At 45.0% G+C, this 26,532-nt stretch overlaps 1 protein-coding gene across 1 annotated transcript in view; it reads left to right on the top strand.

Annotated features, from left to right (window-relative positions):
• Positions 1-26,532, top strand: part of LOC139385439 (neurobeachin-like) — a 346,644-nt gene that overhangs the window by 69,099 nt on the left and 251,013 nt on the right. The window contains exons 8-10 of the mRNA XM_071130488.1: positions 19,673-19,819; positions 22,879-23,076; positions 24,728-24,885. Of these exons, the coding sequence (XP_070986589.1) occupies positions 19,673-19,819; positions 22,879-23,076; positions 24,728-24,885 (503 nt within the window). The remainder of the gene's footprint in view (positions 1-19,672; positions 19,820-22,878; positions 23,077-24,727; positions 24,886-26,532) is intronic.

Genomic DNA, 26,532 nt, shown 5'->3' with positions numbered 1-26,532 from the left:
TCTACAGAGTTAAGGATTGTGTTATCTACAGAGTTAAGGATTGTGTTATCTACAGAGTTAGGGATGGTGCTATCTACAGAGTTAAGGATGGTGCTATCTGCAGAGTTAGGGATGGTGCTATCTACAGGGTTAAGGATGGTGCTATCTGCAGAGTTAAGGTTGGTGCTATCTGCAGAGTTAAGGTTGGTGCTATCTGCAGAGTTAGGGATGGTGCTATCTACAGAGTTAAGGATGGTGCTATCTGCAGAGTTAGGGATGGTGCTATCTACAGAGTTAAGGATGGTGCTATCTGCAGAGTTAAGGATGGTGCTATCTGCAGAGTTAAGGATGGTGCTATCTGCAGAGTTAAGGTTGGTGCTATCTGCAGAGTTAGGGATGGTGATATCTGCAGAGTTAGGGATGGTGTTATCTACAGAGTTAAGGATGGTGCTATCTGCAGAGTTAGGCATGGGGCTATCTACAGAGTTAAGGATGGTGCTATCTGCAGAGTTAAGGTTGGTGCTATCTGCAGAGTTAGGGATGGTGCTATCTACAGAGTTAGGGATGGTGCTATCTACAGAGTTAGGGATGGTGCTATCTGCAGAGTTAGGGATGGTGCTATCTACAGAGTTAGGGATGGTGTTATCTACAGAGTTAGGGATGGTGCTATCTACAGAGTTAGGGATGGTGCTATCTACAGAGTTAAGGATGGTGCTATCTGCAGAGTTAAGGATGGTGCTATCTGCAGAGTTAGGGATGGTGCTATCTGCAGAGTTAGGATGGTGCTATCTACAGAGTTAAGAATAGTGCTATCTACAGAGTTAGGGATGGTGTTATCTACAGAGTTAGGGATGGTGTTATCTACAGAGTTAGGGATGGTGTTATCTACAGAGTTAGGGATGGTGTTATCTACAGAGTTAGGGATGGTGTTATCTACAGAGTTAGGGATGGTGCTATCTACAGAGTTAAGGATGGTGCTATCTGCAGAGTTAAGGATGGTGCTATCTACAGAGTTAGGGATGGTGCGATCTACAGAGTTAGGGATGGTGCTATCAGCAGAGTTAAGGTTGGTGCTATCTACAGAGTTAGGGATGGTGCAATCTACAGAGTTAAGGATGGTGCTATCTACAGAGTTAGGGATGGTGCTATCTGCAGAGTTAGGGATGGTGCTATCTACAGAGTTAGGATGGTGCGATCTACAGAGTTAGGGATGGTGCTATCTACAGAGTTAAGGATGGTATTATCTACAGAGTTAAGGATGGTGCTATCTACAGAGTTAGGGATGGTGCGATCTACAGAGTTAGGGATGGTGCTATCTGCAGAGTTAGGGATGGTGCTATCTGCAGAGTTAAGGATGGTGCTATCTGCAGAGTTAGGGATGGTGCTATCTGCAGAGTTAGGATGGTGCTATCTACATAGTTAGGGATGGTGCTATCTAAAGAGTTATGGATGGTGTTATCTACAGAGTTAAGGATGGTGCTATCTGCAGAGTTAGGGATGGTGCTATCTGCAGAGTTAGGATGGTGCTATCTACAGAGTTAAGAATGGTGCTATCTACAGAGTTAGGGATGGTGTTATCTACAGAGTTAGGGATGGTGTTATCTACAGAGTTAAGGATTGTGTTATCTACAGAGTTAAGGATTGTGTTATCTACAGAGTTAGGGATGGTGCTATCTACAGAGTTAAGGATGGTGCTATCTGCAGAGTTAGGGATGGTGCTATCTACAGGGTTAAGGATGGTGCTATCTGCAGAGTTAAGGTTGGTGCTATCTGCAGAGTTAAGGTTGGTGCTATCTGCAGAGTTAGGGATGGTGCTATCTACAGAGTTAGGGATGGTGCTATCTACAGAGTTAGGGATGGTGCTATCTACAGAGTTAAGGATGGTGCTATCTACAGAGTTAGGGATGGTGCGATCTACAGAGTTAGGGATGGTGCTATCTGCAGAGTTAGGGATGGTGCTATCTGCAGAGTTAAGGATGGTGCTATCTGCAGAGTTAGGGATGGTGCTATCTGCAGAGTTAGGATGGTGCTATATACATAGTTAGGGATGGTGCTATCTAAAGAGTTATGGATGGTGTTATCTACAGAGTTAGGGATGGTGTTATCTACAGAGTTAAGGATTGTGTTATCTACAGAGTTAAGGATTGTGTTATCTACAGAGTTAGGGATGGTGCTATCTACAGAGTTAAGGATGGTGCTATCTGCAGAGTTAGGGATGGTGCTATCTACAGGGTTAAGGATGGTGCTATCTGCAGAGTTAAGGTTGGTGCTATCTGCAGAGTTAAGGTTGGTGCTATCTGCAGAGTTAGGGATGGTGCTATCTACAGAGTTAAGGATGGTGCTATCTGCAGAGTTAGGGATGGTGCTATCTACAGAGTTAAGGATGGTGCTATCTGCAGAGTTAAGGATGGTGCTATCTGCAGAGTTAAGGATGGTGCTATCTGCAGAGTTAAGGTTGGTGCTATCTGCAGAGTTAGGGATGGTGATATCTGCAGAGTTAGGGATGGTGTTATCTACAGAGTTAAGGATGGTGCTATCTGCAGAGTTAGGGATGGGGCTATCTACAGAGTTAAGGATGGTGCTATCTGCAGAGTTAAGGTTGGTGCTATCTGCAGAGTTAGGGATGGTGCTATCTACAGAGTTAGGGATGGTGCTATCTACAGAGTTAGGGATGGTGCTATCTGCAGAGTTAGGGATGGTGCTATCTACAGAGTTAGGGATGGTGTTATCTACAGAGTTAGGGATGGTGCTATCTACAGAGTTAGGGATGGTGCTATCTACAGAGTTAAGGATGGTGCTATCTGCAGAGTTAAGGATGGTGCTATCTGCAGAGTTAGGGATGGTGCTATCTGCAGAGTTAATGTTGGTGCTATCTACAGAGTTAGGGATGGTGTTATCTACAGAGTTAGGGATGGTGCGATCTACTGTGTTAGGATGGTGCGATCTACAGAGTTAGGGATGGTGCTATCTACAGAGTTAGGGATGGTGTTATCTACAGAGTTAAGGATGGTGCTATCTGCAGAGTTAGGGATGGTGCTATCTGCAGAGTTAGGATGGTGCTATCTACAGAGTTAGGATGGTGCTATCTACAGAGTTAGGGATGGTGTTATCTACAGAGTTAGGGATGGTGTTATCTACAGAGTTAGGGATGGTGTTATCTACAGAGTTAGGGATGGTGTTATCTACAGAGTTAGGGATGGTGCTATCTACAGAGTTAAGGATGGTGCTATCTGCAGAGTTAGGGATGGTGCTATCTACAGAGTTAGGGATGGTGTTTTCTACAGAGTTAAGGATGGTATTATCTACAGAGTTAAGGATGGTGCTATCTACAGAGTTAGGGATGGTGCGATCTACAGAGTTAGGGATGGTGCTATCTGCAGAGTTAGGGATGGTGCTATCTGCAGAGTTAGGGATGGTGCTATCTGCAGAGTTAGGGATGGTGAAATCTGCAGAGTTAGGATGGTGCTATATACAGAGTTAGGGATGGTGCTATCTACAGAGTTGTGGATGGTGTTATCTACAGAGTTGTGGATGGTGTTATCTACAGAGTTAAGGATGGTGCTATCTGCAGAGTTAGGGATGGTGCTATCTGCAGAGTTAGGATGGTGCTATCTACAGAGTTAGGAATGGTGCTATCTACAGAGTTAGGGATGGTGTTATCTACAGAGTTAGGGATGGTGTTATCTACAGAGTTAAGGATTGTGTTATCTACAAAGTTAGGGATGGTGCTATCTACAGAGTTAAGGATGGTGCTATCTGCAGAGTTAGGGATGGTGCTATCTACAGAGTTAAGGATGGTGCTATCTGCAGAGTTAAGGTTGGTGCTATCTGCAGAGTTAAGGTTGGTGCTATCTGCAGAGTTAGGGATGGTGCTATCTACAGAGTTAAGGATGGTGCTATCTGCAGAGTTAGGGATGGTGCTATCTACAGAGTTAAGGATGGTGCTATCTGCAGAGTTAAGGATGGTGCTATCTGCAGAGTTAAGGATGGTGCTATCTGCAGAGTTAGGGATGGTGATATCTGCAGAGTTAGGGATGGTGTTATCTACAGAGTTAAGGATGGTGCTATCTGCAGAGTTAGGGATGGGGCTATCTACAGAGTTAAGGATGGTGCTATCTGCAGAGTTAAGGTTGGTGCTATCTTCAGAGTTAGGGATGGTGCTATCTACAGAGTTAGGGATGGTGGTATCTACAGAGTTAAGGATGGTGCTATCTGCAGAGTTAAGGATGGTGCTATCTGCAGAGTTAGGGATGGTGCTATCTGCAAAGTTAATGTTGGTGCTATCTACAGAGTTAGGGATGGTGTTATCTACAGAGTTAGGGATGGTGCTATCTGCAGAGTTAGGGATGGTGTTATCTACAGAGTTAAGGATGGTGCTATCTGCAGAGTTAGGGATGGTGCTATCTGCAGAGTTAGGATGGTGCTATCTACAGAGTTAGGGATGGTGCTATCTACAGAGTTATGGATGGTGTTATCTACAGAGTTAAGGATGGTGCTATCTGCAGAGTTAGGGATGGTGCTATCTGCAGAGTTAGGATGGTGCTATCTACAGAGTTAAGAATAGTGCTATCTACAGAGTTAGGGATGGTGTTATCTACAGAGTTAGGGATGGTGTTATCTACAGAGTTAGGGATGGTGTTATCTACAGAGTTAGGGATGGTGTTATCTACAGAGTTAGGGATGGTGTTATCTACAGAGTTAGGGATGGTGCTATCTACAGAGTTAAGGATGGTGCTATCTGCAGAGTTAGGGATGGTGCTATCTACAGAGTTAAGGATGGTGCTATCTACAGAGTTAGGGATGGTGCGATCTACAGAGTTAGAGATGGTGCTATCAGCAGAGTTAAGGTTGGTGCTATCTACAGAGTTAGGGATGGTGCGATCTACAGTTAGGGATGGTGCTATCTGCAGAGTTAGGGATGGTGCTATCTACAGAGTTAAGGATGGTATTATCTACAGAGTTAAGGATGGTGCTATCTACAGAGTTAGGGATGGTGCTATCTACAGAGTTAGGGATGGTGCGATCTACAGAGTTAGGGATGGTGCTATCTACAGAGTTAGGGATGGTGCTATCTACAGAGTTGGGGATGGTGCTATCTACAGAGTTAGCACCATCCCTATCTGTAGAGTTAAGGATGGTGCTATCTGCAGAGTTAAGGATGGTGCTATCTGCAGAGTTAGGGATGGTGCTATCTGCAGAGTTAATGTTGGTGCTATCTGCAGAGTTAAGGTTGGTGCTATCTGTAGAGTTAGGGATGGTGCTATCTGTAGAGTTAGGGATGGTGCTATCTACAGAGTTAGGGATGGTGCTATCTACAGAGTTGGGGATGGTGCTGTCTACAGAGTTAGCACCATCCCTATCTGTAGAGTTAATGATGGTGCTATCTGCAGAGTTAGGGATGGTGTTATCTACAGAGTTAAGGGTGGTGCTATCTACAGAGTTAAGGGTGGTGCTATCTACAGAGTTAAGGGTGGTGCTATCTACAGAGTTCGGGATGGTGCTATCTACAGAGTTAGGGATGGTGCTATCTACAGAGTTAGGGATGGTGCTATCTACAGAGTTAGGGATGGTGCGATCTACAGAGTTAGGGATGGTGCTATCTACAGAGTTAAGGATGGTATTATCTACAGAGTTAAGGATGGTGCTATCTACAGAGTTAGGGATGGTGCGATCTACAGAGTTAGGGATGGTGCGATCTACAGAGTTAGGGATGGTGCTATCTACAGAGTTAGGGATGGTGCTATCTACAGTTAGGGATGGTGCTATCTGCAGAGTTAGGGATGGTGCTATCTACAGAGTTAAGGATGGTATTATCTACAGAGTTAAGGATGGTGCTATCTACAGAGTTAGGGATGGTGCTATCTACAGAGTTAGGGATGGTGCGATCTACAGAGTTAGGGATGGTGCTATCTACAGAGTTAGGGATGGTGCTATCTACAGAGTTGGGGATGGTGCTATCTACAGAGTTAGCACCATCCCTATCTGTAGAGTTAAGGATGGTGCTATCTGCAGAGTTAAGGATGGTGCTATCTGCAGAGTTAGGGATGGTGCTATCTGCAGAGTTAATGTTGGTGCTATCTGCAGAGTTAAGGTTGGTGCTATCTGTAGAGTTTGGGATGGTGCTATCTGTAGAGTTAGGGATGGTGCTATCTACAGAGTTAGGGATGGTGCTATCTACAGAGTTGGGGATGGTGCTGTCTACAGAGTTAGGGATGGTGCTATCTACAGAGTTAGGGATGGTGCTATCTACAGAGTTAGGGATGGTGCTATCTACAGAGTTAGGGATGGTGCTATCTACAGAGTTAGGGATGGTGCGATCTACAGAGTTAGGGATGGTGCTATCTACAGAGTTAAGGATGGTATTATCTACAGAGTTAAGGATGGTGCTATCTACAGAGTTAGGCATGGTGCGATCTACAGAGTTAGGGATGGTGCGATCTACAGAGTTAGGGATGGTGCTATCTACAGAGTTAGGGATGGTGCTATCTACAGAGTTGGGGATGGTGCTATCTACAGAGTTAGCACCATCCCTATCTGTAGAGTTAAGGATGGTGCTATCTGCAGAGTTAGGGATGGTGTTATCTACAGAGTTAAGGGTGGTGCTATCTACAGAGTTAGGGATGGTGCTATCTACAGAGTTAGCACCATCCCTATCTGTAGAGTTAAGGATGGTGCTATCTGCAGAGTTAGGGATGGTGTTATCTACAGAGTTAAGGATGGTGCTATCTACAGAGTTCGGGATGGTGCTATCTACATAGTTAAGGATGGTGCTATCTACAGAGTTAGGGATGGTGCTATCTGTAGAGTTAGGGATGGTGCTATCTACAGAGTTAGGGATGGTGCTATCTACAGAGTTAGGGATGGTGGTATCTACAGAGTTAGGGATGGTGTTATCTATAGAGTTAGGGATGGTGCTATCTGTAATGTTAGGGATGGTGCTATCTGTAGAGTTAGGGATGGTGCTATCTACAGAGTTAGGGATGGTGCTATCTACAGAGTTGGGGATGGTGCTATCTACAGAGTTAGCACCATCCCTATCTGTAGAGTTAAGGATGGTGCTATCTGCAGAGTTAGGGATGGTGTTATCTACAGAGTTAAGGGTGGTGCTATCTACAGAGTTAAGGGTGGTGCTATCTACAGAGTTTGGGATGGTGCTATCTACAGAGTTAGGGATGGTGCTATCTACAGAGTTAGGGATGGTGCTATCTACAGAGTTAGGGATGGTGCGATCTACAGAGTTAGGGATGGTGCTATCTACAGAGTTAAGGATGGTATTATCTACAGAGTTAAGGATGGTGCTATCTACAGAGTTAGGGATGGTGCTATCTACAGAGTTAGGGATGGTGCGATCTACAGAGTTAGGGATGGTGCTATCTACAGAGTTAGGAATGGTGCTATCTACAGAGTTGGGGATGGTGCTATCTACAGAGTTAGCACCATCCCTATCTGTAGAGTTAAGGATGGTGCTATCTGCAGAGTTAGGGATGGTGTTATCTACAGAGTTAAGGATGGTGCTATCTACAGAGTTTGGGATGGTGCTATCTACATAGTTAAGGATGGTGCTATCTACAGAGTTAAGGATGGTGCTATCTACAGAGTTAGGGATGGTGTTATCTGCAGAGGTAGGGATGGTGCTATCTACTGAGTTAGGGATGGTGCTATCTACTGTGTTAGGGATGGTGCTATCTACTGAGTTAGGGATGGTGCTATCTACTGAGTTAGGGATGGTGCTTTCTAATGAGTTTTGGATGGTGCTATCTACAGAGTTAAGGATGGTGCTATCTACAGAGTTAGGGATGGTGTTATCTACAGAGTTAGGGATGGTGCTATCTACAGAGTTAAGGATGGTGCTATCTGCAGAGTTAAGGTTGGTGCTTTCTGCAGAGTTAGGGATGGTGCTATCTACAGAGTTAAGGATGGTTCTATCTGCAGAGTTAAGGATGGTGCTATCTGCAGAGTTGAGGATGGTGTTATCTACAGAGTTGAGGTTGGTTTTATCTACAAAGTTGAGGATGGTGTTATCTACAGAGTTAGGGATGGTGCTATCTACTGAGTTAGGGATGGTGCTATCTGTAGAGTTAGGGATGTTGCTATCTGCAGAGTTAGGGATGGTGTTATCTACAGAGTTAGGGATGGTGTTATCTACAGAGTTAGGGATGGTGTTATCTACAGAGTTAGGGATGGTGTTATCTACAGAGTTAAGGGTGGTGCTATCTACAGAGTTTGGGATGGTGCTATCTACAGAGTTAGGGATGGTGCTATCTACAGAGTTAGGGATGGTGCTATCTACAGAGTTAGGGATGGTGCGATCTACAGAGTTAGGGATGGTGCTATCTACATAGTTAAGGATGGTGCTATCTACAGAGTTAAGGATGGTGCTATCTACAGAGTTAGGGATGGTGTTATCTGCAGAGGTAGGGATGGTGCTATCTACTGAGTTAGGGATGGTGCTATCTACTGTGTTAGGCATGGTGCTATCTACAGAATTAAGGGTGGTGCTATCTACAGAGTTAAGGGTGGTGCTATCTACAGAATTAAAGATGGCGCTATCTACAGAGTTAGGGATGGTGCTATCTACAGAGTTAGGGATGGTGTTTTCTACAGAGTTAGGGATGGTGCTATCTACAGAGTTAAGGATGGTGCTATCTGCAGAGTTAGGGATGGTGCTATCTACAGAGTTAAGGATGGTGCTATCTGCAGAGTTAAGGTTGGTGCTTTCTGCAGAGTTAGGGATGGTGCTATCTACAGAGTTAAGGATGGTTCTATCTGCAGAGTTAAGGATGGTGCTGTCTGCAGAGTTGAGGATGGTGTTATCTACAGAGTTGAGGTTGGTGTTATCTACAAAGTTGAGGATGGTGTTATCTACAGAGTTAGGGATGGTGCTATCTACTGAGTTAGGGATGGTGCTATCTGTAGAGTTAGGGATGGTGTTATCTACAGAGTTAGGGATGGTGTTATCTACAGAGTTAGGGATGGTGTTATCTACAGAGTTAGGGATGGTGTTATCTACAGAGTTAGGAATGGTGTTATCTACAGAGTTAGGGATGGTGTTATCTACAGAGTTAAGGGTGGTGCTATCTACAGAGTTAGGGATGGTGCTATCTGTAGAGTTAGGGATGGTGCTATCTACAGAGTTAGGGATGGTGCTATCTACAGAGTTAGGGATGGTGGTATCTACAGAGTTAGGGATGGTGCTATCTGTAATGTTAGGGATGGTGCTATCTGTAGATTTAGGGATGGTGCTATCTGTAGAGTTAGGGATGGTGCTATCTACAGAGTTAGGGATGGTGCTATCTACAGAGTTGGGGATGGTGCTGTCTACAGAGTTAGCACCATCCCTATCTGTAGAGTTAAGGATGGTGCTATCTGCAGAGTTAGGGATGGTGTTATCTACAGAGTTAAGGGTGGTGCTATCTACAGAGTTCGGGATGGTGCTATCTACAGAGTTAGGGATGGTGCTATCTACAGAGTTAGGGATTGTGTTATCTACAGAGTTAGGGATGGTGCGATCTACAGAGTTAGGGATGGTGCTATCTACAGAGTTAAGGATGGTGCTATCTACAGAGTTAGGGATGGTGCGATCTACAGAGTTAGGGATGGTGCTATCTACAGAGTTAGGGATGGTGCTATCTACAGAGTTGGGGATGGTGCTATCTACAGAGTTAGCACCATCCCTATCTGTAGAGTTAAGGATGGTGCTATCTGCAGAGTTAGGGATGGTGTTATCTACAGAGTTAAGGGTGGTGCTATCTACAGAGTTAGGGATGGTGCTATCTACAGAGTTAGCACCATCCCTATCTGTAGAGTTAAGGATGGTGCTATCTGCAGAGTTAGGGATGGTGTTATCTACAGAGTTAAGGATGGTGCTATCTACAGAGTTCGGGATGGTGCTATCTACATAGTTAAGGATGGTGCTATCTACAGAGTTAAGGATGGTGCTATCTACAGAGTTAGGGATGGTGTTATCTGCCGAGGTAGGGATGGTGCTATCTACTGAGTTAGGGATGGTGCTATCTACTGAGTTAGGGATGGTGCTATCTACTGAGTTAGGGATGGTGCTTTCTACTGAGTTTTGGATGGTGCTATCTACAGAGTTAAGGATGGTGCTATCTACAGAGTTAGGGATGGTGTTATCTACAGAGTTAGGGATGGTGTTATCTACAGAGTTAGGCATGGTGCTATCTACAGAATTAAGGGTGGTGCTATCTACAGAGTTAAGGGTGGTGCTATCTACAGAATTAAAGATGGTGCTATCTACAGAGTTAGGGATGGTGCTATCTACAGAGTTAGGGATGGTGCGATCTACAGAGTTAGGGATGGTGCTATCTACAGAGTTAGGGATGGTGCTATCTACAGAGTTGGGGATGGTGCTATCTACAGAGTTAGCACCATCCCTATCTGTAGAGTTAAGGATGGTGCTATCTGCAGAGTTAAGGATGGTGCTATCTGCAGAGTTAGGGATGGTGCTATCTGCAGAGTTAATGTTGGTGCTATCTGCAGAGTTAAGGTTGGTGCTATCTGTAGAGTTAGGGATGGTGCTATCTGTAGAGTTAGGGATGGTGCTATCTACAGAGTTAGGGATGGTGCTATCTACAGAGTTGGGGATGGTGCTGTCTACAGAGTTAGCACCATCCCTATCTGTAGAGTTAATGATGGTGCTATCTGCAGAGTTAGGGATGGTGTTATCTACAGAGTTAAGGGTGGTGCTATCTACAGAGTTAAGGGTGGTGCTATCTACAGAGTTAAGGGTGGTGCTATCTACAGAGTTCGGGATGGTGCTATCTACAGAGTTAGGGATGGTGCTATCTACAGAGTTAGGGATGGTGCTATCTACAGAGTTAGGGATGGTGCGATCTACAGAGTTAGGGATGGTGCTATCTACAGAGTTAAGGATGGTATTATCTACAGAGTTAAGGATGGTGCTATCTACAGAGTTAGGGATGGTGCGATCTACAGAGTTAGGGATGGTGCGATCTACAGAGTTAGGGATGGTGCTATCTACAGAGTTAGGGATGGTGCTATCTACAGTTAGGGATGGTGCTATCTGCAGAGTTAGGGATGGTGCTATCTACAGAGTTAAGGATGGTATTATCTACAGAGTTAAGGATGGTGCTATCTACAGAGTTAGGGATGGTGCTATCTACAGAGTTAGGGATGGTGCGATCTACAGAGTTAGGGATGGTGCTATCTACAGAGTTAGGGATGGTGCTATCTACAGAGTTGGGGATGGTGCTATCTACAGAGTTAGCACCATCCCTATCTGTAGAGTTAAGGATGGTGCTATCTGCAGAGTTAAGGATGGTGCTATCTGCAGAGTTAGGGATGGTGCTATCTGCAGAGTTAATGTTGGTGCTATCTGCAGAGTTAAGGTTGGTGCTATCTGTAGAGTTAGGGATGGTGCTATCTGTAGAGTTAGGGATGGTGCTATCTACAGAGTTAGGGATGGTGCTATCTACAGAGTTGGGGATGGTGCTGTCTACAGAGTTAGGGATGGTGCTATCTACAGAGTTAGGGATGGTGCTATCTACAGAGTTAGGGATGGTGCTATCTACAGAGTTAGGGATGGTGCTATCTACAGAGTTAGGGATGGTGCGATCTACAGAGTTAGGGATGGTGCTATCTACAGAGTTAAGGATGGTATTATCTACAGAGTTAAGGATGGTGCTATCTACAGAGTTAGGCATGGTGCGATCTACAGAGTTAGGGATGGTGCGATCTACAGAGTTAGGGATGGTGCTATCTACAGAGTTAGGGATGGTGCTATCTACAGAGTTGGGGATGGTGCTATCTACAGAGTTAGCACCATCCCTATCTGTAGAGTTAAGGATGGTGCTATCTGCAGAGTTAGGGATGGTGTTATCTACAGAGTTAAGGGTGGTGCTATCTACAGAGTTAGGGATGGTGCTATCTACAGAGTTAGCACCATCCCTATCTGTAGAGTTAAGGATGGTGCTATCTGCAGAGTTAGGGATGGTGTTATCTACAGAGTTAAGGATGGTGCTATCTACAGAGTTCGGGATGGTGCTATCTACATAGTTAAGGATGGTGCTATCTACAGAGTTAGCACCATCCCTATCTACAGAGTTAGGAATGGTGTTATCTACAGAGTTAGGGATGGTGTTATCTACAGAGTTAAGGGTGGTGCTATCTACAGAGTTAGGGATGGTGCTATCTGTAGAGTTAGGGATGGTGCTATCTACAGAGTTAGGGATGGTGCTATCTACAGAGTTAGGGATGGTGGTATCTACAGAGTTAGGGATGGTGTTATCTATAGAGTTAGGGATGGTGCTATCTGTAATGTTAGGGATGGTGCTATCTGTAGAGTTAGGGATGGTGCTATCTACAGAGTTAGGGATGGTGCTATCTACAGAGTTGGGGATGGTGCTATCTGCAGAGTTAGCACCATCCCTATCTGTAGAGTTAAGGATGGTGCTATCTGCAGAGTTAGGGATGGTGTTATCTACAGAGTTAAGGGTGGTGCTATCTACAGAGTTAAGGGTGGTGCTATCTACAGAGTTTGGGATGGTGCTATCTACAGAGTTAGGGATGGTGCTATCTACAGAGTTAGGGATGGTGCTATCTACAGAGTTAGGGATGGTGCGATCTACAGAGTTAGGGATGGTGCTATCTACAGAGTTAAGGATGGTATTATCTACAGAGTTAAGGATGGTGCTATCTACAGAGTTAGGGATGGTGCTATCTACAGAGTTAGGGATGGTGCGATCTACAGAGTTAGGGATGGTGCTATCTACAGAGTTAGGGATGGTGCTATCTACAGAGTTGGGGATGGTGCTATCTACAGAGTTAGCACCATCCCTATCTGTAGAGTTAAGGATGGTGCTATCTGCAGAGTTAAGGATGGTGCTATCTGCAGAGTTAGGGATGGTGCTATCTGCAGAGTTAATGTTGGTGCTATCTGCAGAGTTAAGGTTGGTGCTATCTGTAGAGTTAGGGATGGTGCTATCTGTAGAGTTAGGGATGGTGCTATCTACAGAGTTAGGGATGGTGCTATCTACAGAGTTGGGGATGGTGCTGTCTACAGAGTTAGGGATGGTGCTATCTACAGAGTTAGGGATGGTGCTATCTACAGAGTTAGGGATGGTGCTATCTACAGAGTTAGGGATGGTGCTATCTACAGAGTTAGGGATGGTGCGATCTACAGAGTTAGGGATGGTGCTATCTACAGAGTTAAGGATGGTATTATCTACAGAGTTAAGGATGGTGCTATCTACAGAGTTAGGCATGGTGCGATCTACAGAGTTAGGGATGGTGCGATCTACAGAGTTAGGGATGGTGCTATCTACAGAGTTAGGGATGGTGCTATCTACAGAGTTGGGGATGGTGCTATCTACAGAGTTAGCACCATCCCTATCTGTAGAGTTAAGGATGGTGCTATCTGCAGAGTTAGGGATGGTGTTATCTACAGAGTTAAGGGTGGTGCTATCTACAGAGTTAGGGATGGTGCTATCTGTAGAGTTAGGGATGGTGCTATCTACAGAGTTAGGGATGGTGCTATCTACAGAGTTAAGGATGGTGCTATCTACAGAGTTCGGGATGGTGCTATCTACATAGTTAAGGATGGTGCTATCTACAGAGTTAGCACCATCCCTATCTACAGAGTTAGGAATGGTGCTATCTACAGAGTTAGGGATGGTGCTATCTACAGAGTTAGCACCATCCCTATCTGTAGAGTTAAGGATGGTGCTATCTGCAGAGTTAGGGATGGTGTTATCTACAGAGTTAAGGATGGTGCTATCTACAGAGTTCGGGATGGTGCTATCTACATAGTTAAGGATGGTGCTATCTACAGAGTTAGCACCATCCCTATCTACAGAGTTAGGAATGGTGTTATCTACAGAGTTAGGGATGGTGTTATCTACAGAGTTAAGGGTGGTGCTATCTACAGAGTTAGGGATGGTGCTATCTGTAGAGTTAGGGATGGTGCTATCTACAGAGTTAGGGATGGTGCTATCTACAGAGTTAGGGATGGTGGTATCTACAGAGTTAGGGATGGTGTTATCTATAGAGTTAGGGATGGTGCTATCTGTAATGTTAGGGATGGTGCTATCTGTAGAGTTAGGGATGGTGCTATCTACAGAGTTAGGGATGGTGCTATCTACAGAGTTGGGGATGGTGCTATCTACAGAGTTAGCACCATCCCTATCTGTAGAGTTAAGGATGGTGCTATCTGCAGAGTTAGGGATGGTGTTATCTACAGAGTTAAGGGTGGTGCTATCTACAGAGTTAAGGGTGGTGCTATCTACAGAGTTTGGGATGGTGCTATCTACAGAGTTAGGGATGGTGCTATCTACAGAGTTAGGGATGGTGCTATCTACAGAGTTAGGGATGGTGCGATCTACAGAGTTAGGGATGGTGCTATCTACAGAGTTAAGGATGGTATTATCTACAGAGTTAAGGATGGTGCTATCTACAGAGTTAGGGATGGTGCTATCTACAGAGTTAGGGATGGTGCGATCTACAGAGTTAGGGATGGTGCTATCTACAGAGTTAGGAATGGTGCTATCTACAGAGTTGGGGATGGTGCTATCTACAGAGTTAGCACCATCCCTATCTGTAGAGTTAAGGATGGTGCTATCTGCAGAGTTAGGGATGGTGTTATCTACAGAGTTAAGGATGGTGCTATCTACAGAGTTTGGGATGGTGCTATCTACATAGTTAAGGATGGTGCTATCTACAGAGTTAAGGATGGTGCTATCTACAGAGTTAGGGATGGTGTTATCTGCAGAGGTAGGGATGGTGCTATCTACTGAGGTAGGGATGGTGCTATCTACTGAGTTAGGGATGGTGCTATCTACTGTGTTAGGGATGGTGCTATCTACTGAGTTAGGGATGGTGCTTTCTAATGAGTTTTGGATGGTGCTATCTACAGAGTTAAGGATGGTGCTATCTACAGAGTTAGGGATGGTGTTATCTACAGAGTTAGGGATGGTGCTATCTACAGAGTTAAGGATGGTGCTATCTGCAGAGTTAAGGTTGGTGCTTTCTGCAGAGTTAGGGATGGTGCTATCTACAGAGTTAAGGATGGTTCTATCTGCAGAGTTAAGGATGGTGCTATCTGCAGAGTTGAGGATGGTGTTATCTACAGAGTTGAGGTTGGTTTTATCTACAAAGTTGAGGATGGTGTTATCTACAGAGTTAGGGATGGTGCTATCTACTGAGTTAGGGATGGTGCTATCTGTAGAGTTAGGGATGTTGCTATCTGCAGAGTTAGGGATGGTGTTATCTACAGAGTTAGGGATGGTGTTATCTACAGAGTTAGGGATGGTGTTATCTACAGAGTTAGGGATGGTGTTATCTACAGAGTTAAGGGTGGTGCTATCTACAGAGTTTGGGATGGTGCTATCTACAGAGTTAGGGATGGTGCTATCTACAGAGTTAGGGATGGTGCTATCTACAGAGTTAGGGATGGTGCGATCTACAGAGTTAGGGATGGTGCTATCTACATAGTTAAGGATGGTGCTATCTACAGAGTTAAGGATGGTGCTATCTACAGAGTTAGGGATGGTGTTATCTGCAGAGGTAGGGATGGTGCTATCTACTGAGTTAGGGATGGTGCTATCTACTGTGTTAGGCATGGTGCTATCTACAGAATTAAGGGTGGTGCTATCTACAGAGTTAAGGGTGGTGCTATCTACAGAATTAAAGATGGCGCTATCTACAGAGTTAGGGATGGTGCTATCTACAGAGTTAGGGATGGTGTTTTCTACAGAGTTAGGGATGGTGCTATCTACAGAGTTAAGGATGGTGCTATCTGCAGAGTTAGGGATGGTGCTATCTACAGAGTTAAGGATGGTGCTATCTGCAGAGTTAAGGTTGGTGCTTTCTGCAGAGTTAGGGATGGTGCTATCTACAGAGTTAAGGATGGTTCTATCTGCAGAGTTAAGGATGGTGCTGTCTGCAGAGTTGAGGATGGTGTTATCTACAGAGTTGAGGTTGGTGTTATCTACAAAGTTGAGGATGGTGTTATCTACAGAGTTAGGGATGGTGCTATCTACTGAGTTAGGGATGGTGCTATCTGTAGAGTTAGGGATGGTGTTATCTACAGAGTTAGGGATGGTGTTATCTACAGAGTTAGGGATGGTGTTATCTACAGAGTTAGGGATGGTGTTATCTACAGAGTTAGGAATGGTGTTATCTACAGAGTTAGGGATGGTGTTATCTACAGAGTTAAGGGTGGTGCTATCTACAGAGTTAGGGATGGTGCTATCTGTAGAGTTAGGGATGGTGCTATCTACAGAGTTAGGGATGGTGCTATCTACAGAGTTAGGGATGGTGGTATCTACAGAGTTAGGGATGGTGCTATCTGTAATGTTAGGGATGGTGCTATCTGTAGATTTAGGGATGGTGCTATCTGTAGAGTTAGGGATGGTGCTATCTACAGAGTTAGGGATGGTGCTATCTACAGAGTTGGGGATGGTGCTGTCTACAGAGTTAGCACCATCCCTATCTGTAGAGTTAAGGATGGTGCTATCTGCAGAGTTAGGGATGGTGTTATCTACAGAGTTAAGGGTGGTGCTATCTACAGAGTTCGGGATGGTGCTATCTACAGAGTTAGGGATGGTGCTATCTACAGAGTTAGGGATTGTGTTATCTACAGAGTTAGGGATGGTGCGATCTACAGAGTTAGGGATGGTGCTATCTACAGAGTTAAGGATGGTGCTATCTACAGAGTTAGGGATGGTGCGATCTACAGAGTTAGGGATGGTGCTATCTACAGAGTTAGGGATGGTGCTATCTACAGAGTTGGGGATGGTGCTATCTACAGAGTTAGCACCATCCCTATCTGTAGAGTTAAGGATGGTGCTATCTGCAGAGTTAGGGATGGTGTTATCTACAGAGTTAAGGGTGGTGCTATCTACAGAGTTAGGGATGGTGCTATCTACAGAGTTAGCACCATCCCTATCTGTAGAGTTAAGGATGGTGCTATCTGCAGAGTTAGGGATGGTGTTATCTACAGAGTTAAGGATGGTGCTATCTACAGAGTTCGGGATGGTGCTATCTACATAGTTAAGGATGGTGCTATCTACAGAGTTAAGGATGGTGCTATCTACAGAGTTAGGGATGGTGTTATCTGCCGAGGTAGGGATGGTGCTATCTACTGAGTTAGGGATGGTGCTATCTACTGAGTTAGGGATGGTGCTATCTACTGAGTTAGGGATGGTGCTTTCTACTGAGTTTTGGATGGTGCTATCTACAGAGTTAAGGATGGTGCTATCTACAGAGTTAGGGATGGTGTTATCTACAGAGTTAGGGATGGTGTTATCTACAGAGTTAGGCATGGTGCTATCTACAGAATTAAGGGTGGTGCTATCTACAGAGTTAAGGGTGGTGCTATCTACAGAATTAAAGATGGTGCTATCTACAGAGTTAGGGATGGTGCTATCTACAGAGTTAGGGATGGTGCTATCTGCAGAGTTAGGGATGGTGTTTTCTACAGAGTTAGGGATGGTGCTATCTACAGAGTTAAGGATGGTGCTATCTGCAGAGTTAGGGATGGTGCTATCTACAGAGTTAAGGATGGTGCTATCTGCAGAGTTAGGGATGGTGCTATCTACAGAGTTGAGGATGGTGTTATCTACAGAGTTACAGATGGTGCTATCTGCAGAGTTAAGGTTGGTGCTTTCTGCAGAGTTAGGGATGGTGCTATCTACAGATTTAAGGATGGTTCTATCTGCAGAGTTAAGGATGGTGCTATCTGCAGAGTTGAGGATGGTGCTATCTGCAGAGTTGAGGATGGTGTTATCTACAGAGTTGAGGATGGTGTTATCTACAAAGTTGAGGATGGTGTTATCTACAGAGTTAGGGATGGTGCTATCTACTGAGTTAGGGATGGTGCTATCTGTAGAGTTAGGGATGGTGCTATCTACAGAGTTAAGGTTGGTGCTTTCTGCAGAGTTAGGGATGGTGCTATCTACAGATTTAAGGATGGTTCTATCTGCAGAGTTAAGGATGGTGCTATCTGCAGAGTTGAGGATGGTGCTATCTGCAGAGTTGAGGATGGTGTTATCTACAGAGTTGAGGATGGTGTTATCTACAAAGTTGAGGATGGTGTTATCTACATAATTAAGGGTGGTGCTATCTACAGAGTTAAGGATGGTGCTATCTACAGAGTTAGGGATGGTGTTATCTACAGAGTTAGGGATGGTGTTATCTACAGAGTTGAGGATGGTGCTATCTACAGAGTTAGGGATGGTGTTATCTACAGAGTTAGGGATGGTGTTATCTACAGAGTTGAGGATGGTGCTATCTGTAGAGTTAGTGATGGTGCTATCTGCAGAGTTAAGGATGGTGTTATCTACAGAGTTAGGGATGGTGCTATCTACAGAGTTGAGGATGGTGTTATCTACAGAGTTGAGGATGGTGTTATCTACAGAGCTGAGGATGGTGTTATCTGCAGATTTAAGGATGGTGCTATCTACAGAGTTAGGATGGTGCGTTCTACAAAGTTAGACATGGTGTTATCTACAGAGTTAGGGCTGTTGTTATCTACAGAGTTAGGGATGGTGTTATCTACAGAGTTAGGGATGGTGTTATCTACAGAGTTAGGGATGGTGTTATCTACAGAGTTAGGGATGGTGTTATCTACAGAGTTAGGGCTGTTGTTATCTACAGAGTTAGGGATGGTGTTATCTACAGAGTTAGGGATGGTGCTATCTACAGAGTTAGGCTTGATGGGGTGTGTGTAGTGGATATTTTTATAACACATGTCGATAAGGGTAGACACACACACACACTATGGGATATGGTCAAAGGTAGTGCACTAAATTCAGAATATAGTGCCATTTGGAATGCAGAAATAAGTGTCTGCCAACCTTTCTTTTTCTCTGAGTGGCAATCTATTAGAGGCACTGTAAATCATGCACTCTCATAATTATCCTATTTGCCCATTCAAAAGCTGTCATCAGTTTTTTTGTCTGTTAATTGCTCTGATGCTCAGCTGTCTTTGAAGTTTGGGTGATGTTGTAACCTCTCTGAGTCTGCTGGAGGATTTAAAAGACATGACCCTATCCTCTCATCTCTGTCTCAGTGTCTGTATAATTGCCCTAACCATTTTCCAGCGCCATATATAGAGAGAAAGTTTGGTGATTGTGGTTTATGTTTGAACATTATAAATATATTCTTCTTTGTATCATTTTACAGAGCTATGATGAACCCTATTTTCCTCTCTCTGTGTCCCTATACAAATCTGATCCTCTCCTCTCCCCTCTCTCTGTCTCCTCTCTCTCTCTCTCTCTCTCTCTCTCTGTCTCCCCTCTCTCTGTGTCCCTATACAAATCTGATCCTCTCCTCTCCCCTCTCTCTGTCTCCTCTCTCTCTCTCTCTCTCTCTGTCTCCCCTCTCTCTGTGTCCCTATACAAATCTGATCCTCTCCTCTCCCCTCTCTCTGTCTCCTCTCTCTCTCTCTCTCTGTCTCCCCTCTCTCTGTGTCCCTATACAAATCTGATCCTCTCCTCTCCCCTCTCTCTGTCTCCTCTCTCTCTCTCTCTCTCTCTCTCTCTCTCTCTCTCTCTCTGTCTCCCCTCTCTCTGTGTCCCTATACAAATCTGATCCTCTCCTCTCCCCTCTCTCTGTCTCCTCTCTCTCTCTCTCTCTCCTCCCTCTCCCACTACAGACCTATGATAAACCCCTGCTCTGTGTGCCCATGCACTGACCCTCTCCTCTCCCTCTACAGAGTTATGATAAGTGCTTCCTGGGTTCGTCGGAGACAGCTGATGCTAACAGGGTATTCTGTGGTCAGCTGGGGGCCATCTATGTGTTCTCTGAGGCTCTCAACCCAGCTCAGATATTTGCCATTCATCAGCTGGGAGCGGGCTATAAGGTATGTACTGGGCTGACTGAATTAGGTTACTGATAGGTTAGCTTAGGATAGGAATAACTTTAACGGTACATGCACAAAGCCTGCTACACATATCAATCTGTGAAATCAATGGTGCTTGCCACAGTTTCCTGTTCCCTGCTACCTGGTGTCTCCATCCAAAGTGCTTTGTTTGTATGTGTCATGTGTCCTAACACTGTATAGGCTGAATGCACAGTGTTCTGTTCTCTGGCTGCCTCTGAAACTATGGTTTGGGCTGTTGAACAGACCCAGACATACTTGAACGCTGTGCCTGTCGTTGATCCAGTGTAGTTTGGGACCATAACTAGTCATAGCCTGTCTCATTCAGTCTGTCAGGAGACACCAACAGACAGGGCAGCCTAACAGGGTGGAGGAGACACCAACAGACAGGGCAGCCTAACAGGGTGGAGGAGACACCGACAGACAGGGCAGTCTAACAGGGTGGAGGAGACACCAACAGACAGGGCAGTCTAATAGGGTATAAGAGACACCGACAGACAGGGCAGTCTAATAGGGTATAGGAGACACCGACAGACAGGGCAGCCTAACAGGGTGGAGGAGACACCAACAGACAGGGCAGTCTAATAGGGTATAGGAGACACCGACAGACAGGGCAGTCTAACAGGGTATAAGAGACACTGACAGACAGGGCAGTCTAACAGGGTAGAGGAGACACTGACAGACAGGGCAGTCGAACAGGGTATAGGAGACACCAACAGACAGGGCAGTCTAACAGGGTATAGGAGACACCGACAGACAGGGCAGTCTAACAGGGTATAGGAGACACCGACAGACAGGGCAGTCTATTAGGGTATCGGAGACACCGACAGACAGGGCAGTCTAACAGGGTATAGGAGACCGACAGACAGGGCAGTCTAACAGGGTATAGGAGACACCGACAGACAGGGCAGTCTAACAGGGTATAGGAGACACCGACAGACAGGGCAGTCTAATAGGGTATAGGAGACACCGACAGACAGGGCAGTCTAATAGGGTATAGGAGACACCGACAGACAGGACAGTCTAATAGGGTATCGGAGACACCGACACACAGGGCAGTCTAACAGGGTATAGGAGACACCGACAGACAGGGCAGTCTAACAAGGTATAGGAGACACCGACAGACAGGGCAGTCTAACAGAGTATAGGAGACACCGACAGACAGGGAAGTCTACCAGGGTATAGGAGACACCGACAGACAGGGCAGTCTAACAGGGTATAGGAGACACCGACAGACAGGGCAGTCTAACAGGGTATAGGAGACACCGACAGACAGGGCAGTCTAATAGGGTATAGGAGACACCGACAGACAGGGCAGTCTAATAGGGTATAGGAGACACCGACAGACAGGGCAGTCTAACAGGGTATAGGAGACACCGACAGACAGGGCAGTCTAATAGAGTATAGGAGACACCGACAGACAGGGCAGTCTAATAGGGTATCGGAGACACCGACACACAGGGCAGTCTAACAGGGTATAGGAGACACCGACAGACAGGGCAGTCTAATAGGGTATAGGAGACACCGACAGACAGGGCAGTCTAATAGGGTATCGGAGACACCGACACACAGGGCAGTCTAACAGGGTATAGGAGACACCGACACACAGGGCAGTCTAACAGGGTATAGGAGACACCGACAGACAGGGCAGTCTACCAGGGTATAGGAGACACCGACAGACAGGGCAGTCTAACAGGGTATATGAGACACCGACAGACAGGGCAGTCGAAAAGGGTATAGGAGACACCGACAGACAGGGCAGTCTAACAGGGTATAGGAGACACCGACAGACAGGGCAGTCTAATAGGGTATAGGAGACACCGACAGACAGGGCAGTCTAATAGGGTATAGGAGACACCGACAGACATGGCAGTCTAACAGGGTATAGGAGACACCGACAGACAGGGCAGTCTAACAGGGTATAGGAGACACCGACAGACAGGGCAGTCTAACAGGGTATAGGAGACACCGACAGACAGGGCAGTCGAAAAGGGTATAGGAGACACCGACAGACAGGGCAGTCTAACAGGGTATAGGAGACACCGACAGACAGGGCAGTCTAATAGGGTATAGGAGACACCGACAGACAGGGCAGTCTAATAGGGTATAGGAGACACCGACAGACAGGGCAGTCTACCAGGGTATAGGAGACACCGACAGACAGGGCAGTCTAACAGGGTATAGATGACACTCACTTCTGTTGTTGCTAGGTTTTATTAGTATGTCCTGTCTGCATGTAATAGTGGAGTTGCTAGAGAGAAGCTGGCTGTACAGGCCTGCAGACTGAGCCTACTCTACCAGGCCCCAGGAGGTTGTTAACTAGCGGATATGGGATCATAATAGCCCCAGTGTGTGTCTGGTCTACTGAGCCTGGTACAGTGTATTCTCTGTTTGTTATCTCAGCTATCTACATCTCTTCATGACAGAGAAGCTCCACTATTTCAGTTCAGTGTAGGTCTCGTCTATTTTAGTGTAGGTCTCATCTATTTCAGTGTAGGTCTCATCTATTTCAGTGTAGGTCTCATCTATTTCAGTCTAGGTCTCATCTATTTCAGTGTAGGTCTCATCTCTACCCATCTGAATCATCATGTCTGTAGCTAAAAGAGTGATGTGTCTCGCCTTTCATCACTCCTCTATGTCTGTGGCCATTCATTCATTATTCACTCCTCCGTTGAGAGGACCTTCCTGATTTACTGATTAATAATAACATACCAATTGATGATGCATTGATTGATTAATTGAGCTCCTCTCTCACCTGCCATCCTTAATGGATTGGTTACATTAAGACTGAGTGACTCTGTTATCGATCAGCAACATGTATTAATATATAAATATGACACTACTGCTACTGCTGCTGAGGTATGGATGGCACCTCCAGTTTAGAAGAAGAATGAGCTGTCATGATACAATACCTTATCACATCTCTCTTCTCTCTTCTCCCACTCTCTGTCTGTCCTTATCTCTCTCTCTCTGCCTTTCTCCCATCGCCCTTTCTCTTCTCCTTCTCTCTGTCTGTCTCTCTATTCCTCCCCTCTCTGTAGAGTACGTTTAAGTTTAAGTCGGAGAGTGACATCCACCTGGCAGAGCACCATAAGCAGGTCCTGTATGATGGGAAGCTGGCCAGCTCCATCTCCTTCACCTACAACGCCAAGGCTACAGACGCCCAGCTCTGCCTGGAGTCATCGCCCAAGGAGAACGCCTCCATCTTCGTCCACTCACCCCACGCCCTTATGCTACAGGTTAGTTTCACTACATGCCCTTATCCAGGTACAGATGCTGTCAAATATATTGGCACCCTTGCACTTTACAATTTAGTGCAATGGAGCACAATTATCTGTTTTCTCTTTTTAAAACAGATATAATTTTTACCTAGTTTTTTTCAATTTCAACAAATTTTTACAAGAAATAGTGAATCGTGCAAGGGTGCCAATATATTTGACCGGTAACTGTAACTCTCACCCCATGTCCTTATAAAACAGGTTAGTCTCACCCTATGTCCTTATAAAACAGGTTAGTCTCACCCCATGTCCTTATAAAACAGGTTAGTCTCACCCCATGTCCTTATAAAACAGGTTAGTCTCACCCCATGTCCTTATAAAACAGGTTAGTCTCACCCCATGTGCTTATAAAACAGGTTACTCTCACCCCATGTCCTTATAAAACAGGTTAGTCTCACCCCATGTCCTTATAAAATAGGTTAGTCTCCGCCCATGTCCTTATAAAACAGGTTAGTCTCACCCCATGTCCTTATAAAACAGGTTAGTCTCACCCCATGTCCTTATAAAACAGGTTAGTCTCCCCCCATGTCCTTATAAAACAGGTTAGTCTCACCTCATGTCCTTATAAAACAGGTTAGTCTCACCCCATGTCCTTATAAAACAGGTTAGTCTCCCCCCATGTCCTTATAAAACAGGTTAGTCTCACCCCATGTCCTTATAAAACTGGTTAGTCTCCCCCATGTCCTTATAAAACAGGTTAGTCTCACCTCATGTCCTTATAAAACAGGTTAGTCTCACCCCATGTCCTTATGAAACAGGTTAGTCTCACCCCATGTCCTTATAAAACAGGTTAGGACCTCATGTCCTTATGAAACAGGTTAGTCTCACCTCATGTCCTTATAAAACAGGTTAGTCTCACCTCATGCCCTTATAAAACAGGTTAGTCTCACCCCATGTCCTTATGAAACAGGTTAGTCTCACCTCATGTCCTTATAAAACAGGTTAGTCTCCCCCCATGTCCTTATAAAACAGGTTAGTCTCCCCCCATGTCCTTATAAAACAGGTTAGTCTCACCCCATGTCCTTATGAAACAGGTTAGTCTCACCTCATGTCCTTATAAAACAGGTTAGTCTCACCCCATGTCCTTATAAAACAGGTTAGTCTCCCCCCATGTCCTTATAAAACAGGTTAGTCTCACCTCATGCCCTTATAAAACAGGTTAGTCTCCCCCCATGTCCTTATAAAACAGGTTAGTCTCACCTCATGCCCTTATAAAACAGGTTAGTCTCACCCCATGTCCTTATGAAACAGGTTAGTCTCACCTCATGTCCTTATAAAACAGGTTAGTCTCCCCCATGTCCTTATAAAACAGGTTAGTCTCCCCCATGTCCTTATAAAACAGGTTAGACTCACCCCATGTCCTTATAAAACAGGTTAGTCTCACCCCATGTCCTTATAAAACAGGTTAGTCTCACCCCATGTCCTTATATAACAGGTTAGTCTCCCCCATGTCCTTATGAAACAGGTTAGTCTCACCTCATGTCCTTATAAAACAGGTTAGTCTCCCCCATGTCCCTATAAAACAGGTTAGTCTCACACCATGTCCTTTTAATATGTGTTTAATTAAGTTAATTAGTTTACAGTAAACTAACACTGTATTGTTCCCTGGTAGGATGTGAAGGCCATAGTGACCCACTCCATCCACAGTGCCATCCACTCAATAGGAGGGATCCAGGTGCTGTTCCCTCTCTTCTCTCAGCTGGACTACCATCAACCCAACGACCAGCACAACTACCAGCACCATGAGACCCAGCTGGAGACTACCGTCTGGTGAGTACATGAAGTTTCTGACATCTTCAAGTAAGTGTCTGAGTTCTACTATGAGAATGTTGAGAATCAACTTTCTAATTTACCCCTTCCTGCTGATCCTTGTCCTGAAGGTCCAGCGTTGTCCTTATCAGAGCGCTCCACTGAGCCCTGTTCCAATCAGAGCTCAGCCATAATCCTGAATTAGCTCAGTGACAGAGACCACACTGGGGAGAAACACACACACAGCAGCTCTGAGTCAGGCTCTGCTCTGCCTCTGGCCCTCTATCTGGTGCAGCCAGGGCTAAGCCTACTGGGTAGTGTAGTCCCAGCCCTGCCCTGGGTTAAGCCTGATGGGTAGTGTTCCAGCCCAGCCAAGCCAGCTAGTGAACTCTGAGTGACTGCCTATTCTAGTGAGTCTACCACTAAACTAACTGATGACTTAACCTTAACGCAGGGATGCAAAGTTAGGACCCAAACATATGATATGTGATGTGTGATTAACTCTACAATTAACTCTGTAAATTTAAGATTTCCAGATTGTCCTACTAAATTGTGAACGTAAATTAAATCAAACAGTTACTCTATAAATGAGGAATGCATTTACTCAAATCAACTAACAGATGTATTAGTCACGAATGAATTAAAACTCAATTACAGTATACATGAAATACATTATACAGAATAAAAAAGGGTAAATGTGTTACAGAAATAACACTTATATGGGTCTTTTAGAATGACCTCTAAGAGAAAAAGTCTAATGTGTGTCTGTACACACATTGAGCTTGCAAACAAGGCCTCGATGAACCAAAAGAGACTCCGATCTTTTATCCTTGGTAAAACATAAAGTCACCTGAATTAACATTCCTTTGCATTTTTCTGGGGGAAAACAAAAGGAAGGACATCACAACCGGATTCTAATCTAATTATCAAACTCGTAAATGTTAGTGTAACGACAGGGCACCAGGAAGCTGCCCTGTAACCGAAAGGTTGCTGGGTCGAATCCAAGAGCTGACAAGGTAAAAATCTGTCGTTCTGCCCCTGAGCAAGGCAGTTAACCCACCTTTCCCTGGGCGCTGAAGACGTGGATGGCGATTAAAGCAGCACCAAACACCTCTCTGATTCAGATGGGTTGGGTTAAATGTGAAAACAGTTTTCAGTTGAAGGCGTTCAGTTGTAAAACTGACTAGGTATCCCCCTCCCTTTTCCCTTTTATCTGATCAGCGATCAGTCAATCATACAATTCTGACCAGTCTTTCTGAAAAGACATCAATCAGAACATGTACAGTACAACAAGACTTATCAAACTTTTCAACTCTTTGAACTCTCCAAACATGATAATAATACAAGGTCAGGTCCAATTTGAATCGCTTTCAACCTTGAGGGCGGAGGGAACCAAATGGCTTCTCCTGTACTTCATGGGAATGAATGTTCTGCCCAGGGTTGAAGGCGCGAGCAAGGATGTACCTCACTCTTTGAAATGGTAAAACATGGTTATTTCTCTAGATTGAATAAACTACAAAACAAAATACAAACCCTCCAAACCAAAAAGTCCTGTGGTGTTGATGGTATCCTGAAGGAAATTATAAGATATACAGACCACAAATTCCAATTGGCTATACTTAAACTCTTTAACATCATCCTCATCTCTGGCATCTTCCCCAATATTTG

The sequence above is a fragment of the Oncorhynchus clarkii genome, chromosome 27 (assembly GCF_045791955.1).
Source record: "Oncorhynchus clarkii lewisi isolate Uvic-CL-2024 chromosome 27, UVic_Ocla_1.0, whole genome shotgun sequence".
NCBI lineage: Eukaryota > Metazoa > Chordata > Actinopteri > Salmoniformes > Salmonidae > Oncorhynchus > Oncorhynchus clarkii.
The sequence above is the reverse complement of the archived record's forward strand: the minus strand, read 5'-3'. Positions and strand labels throughout refer to the sequence as shown.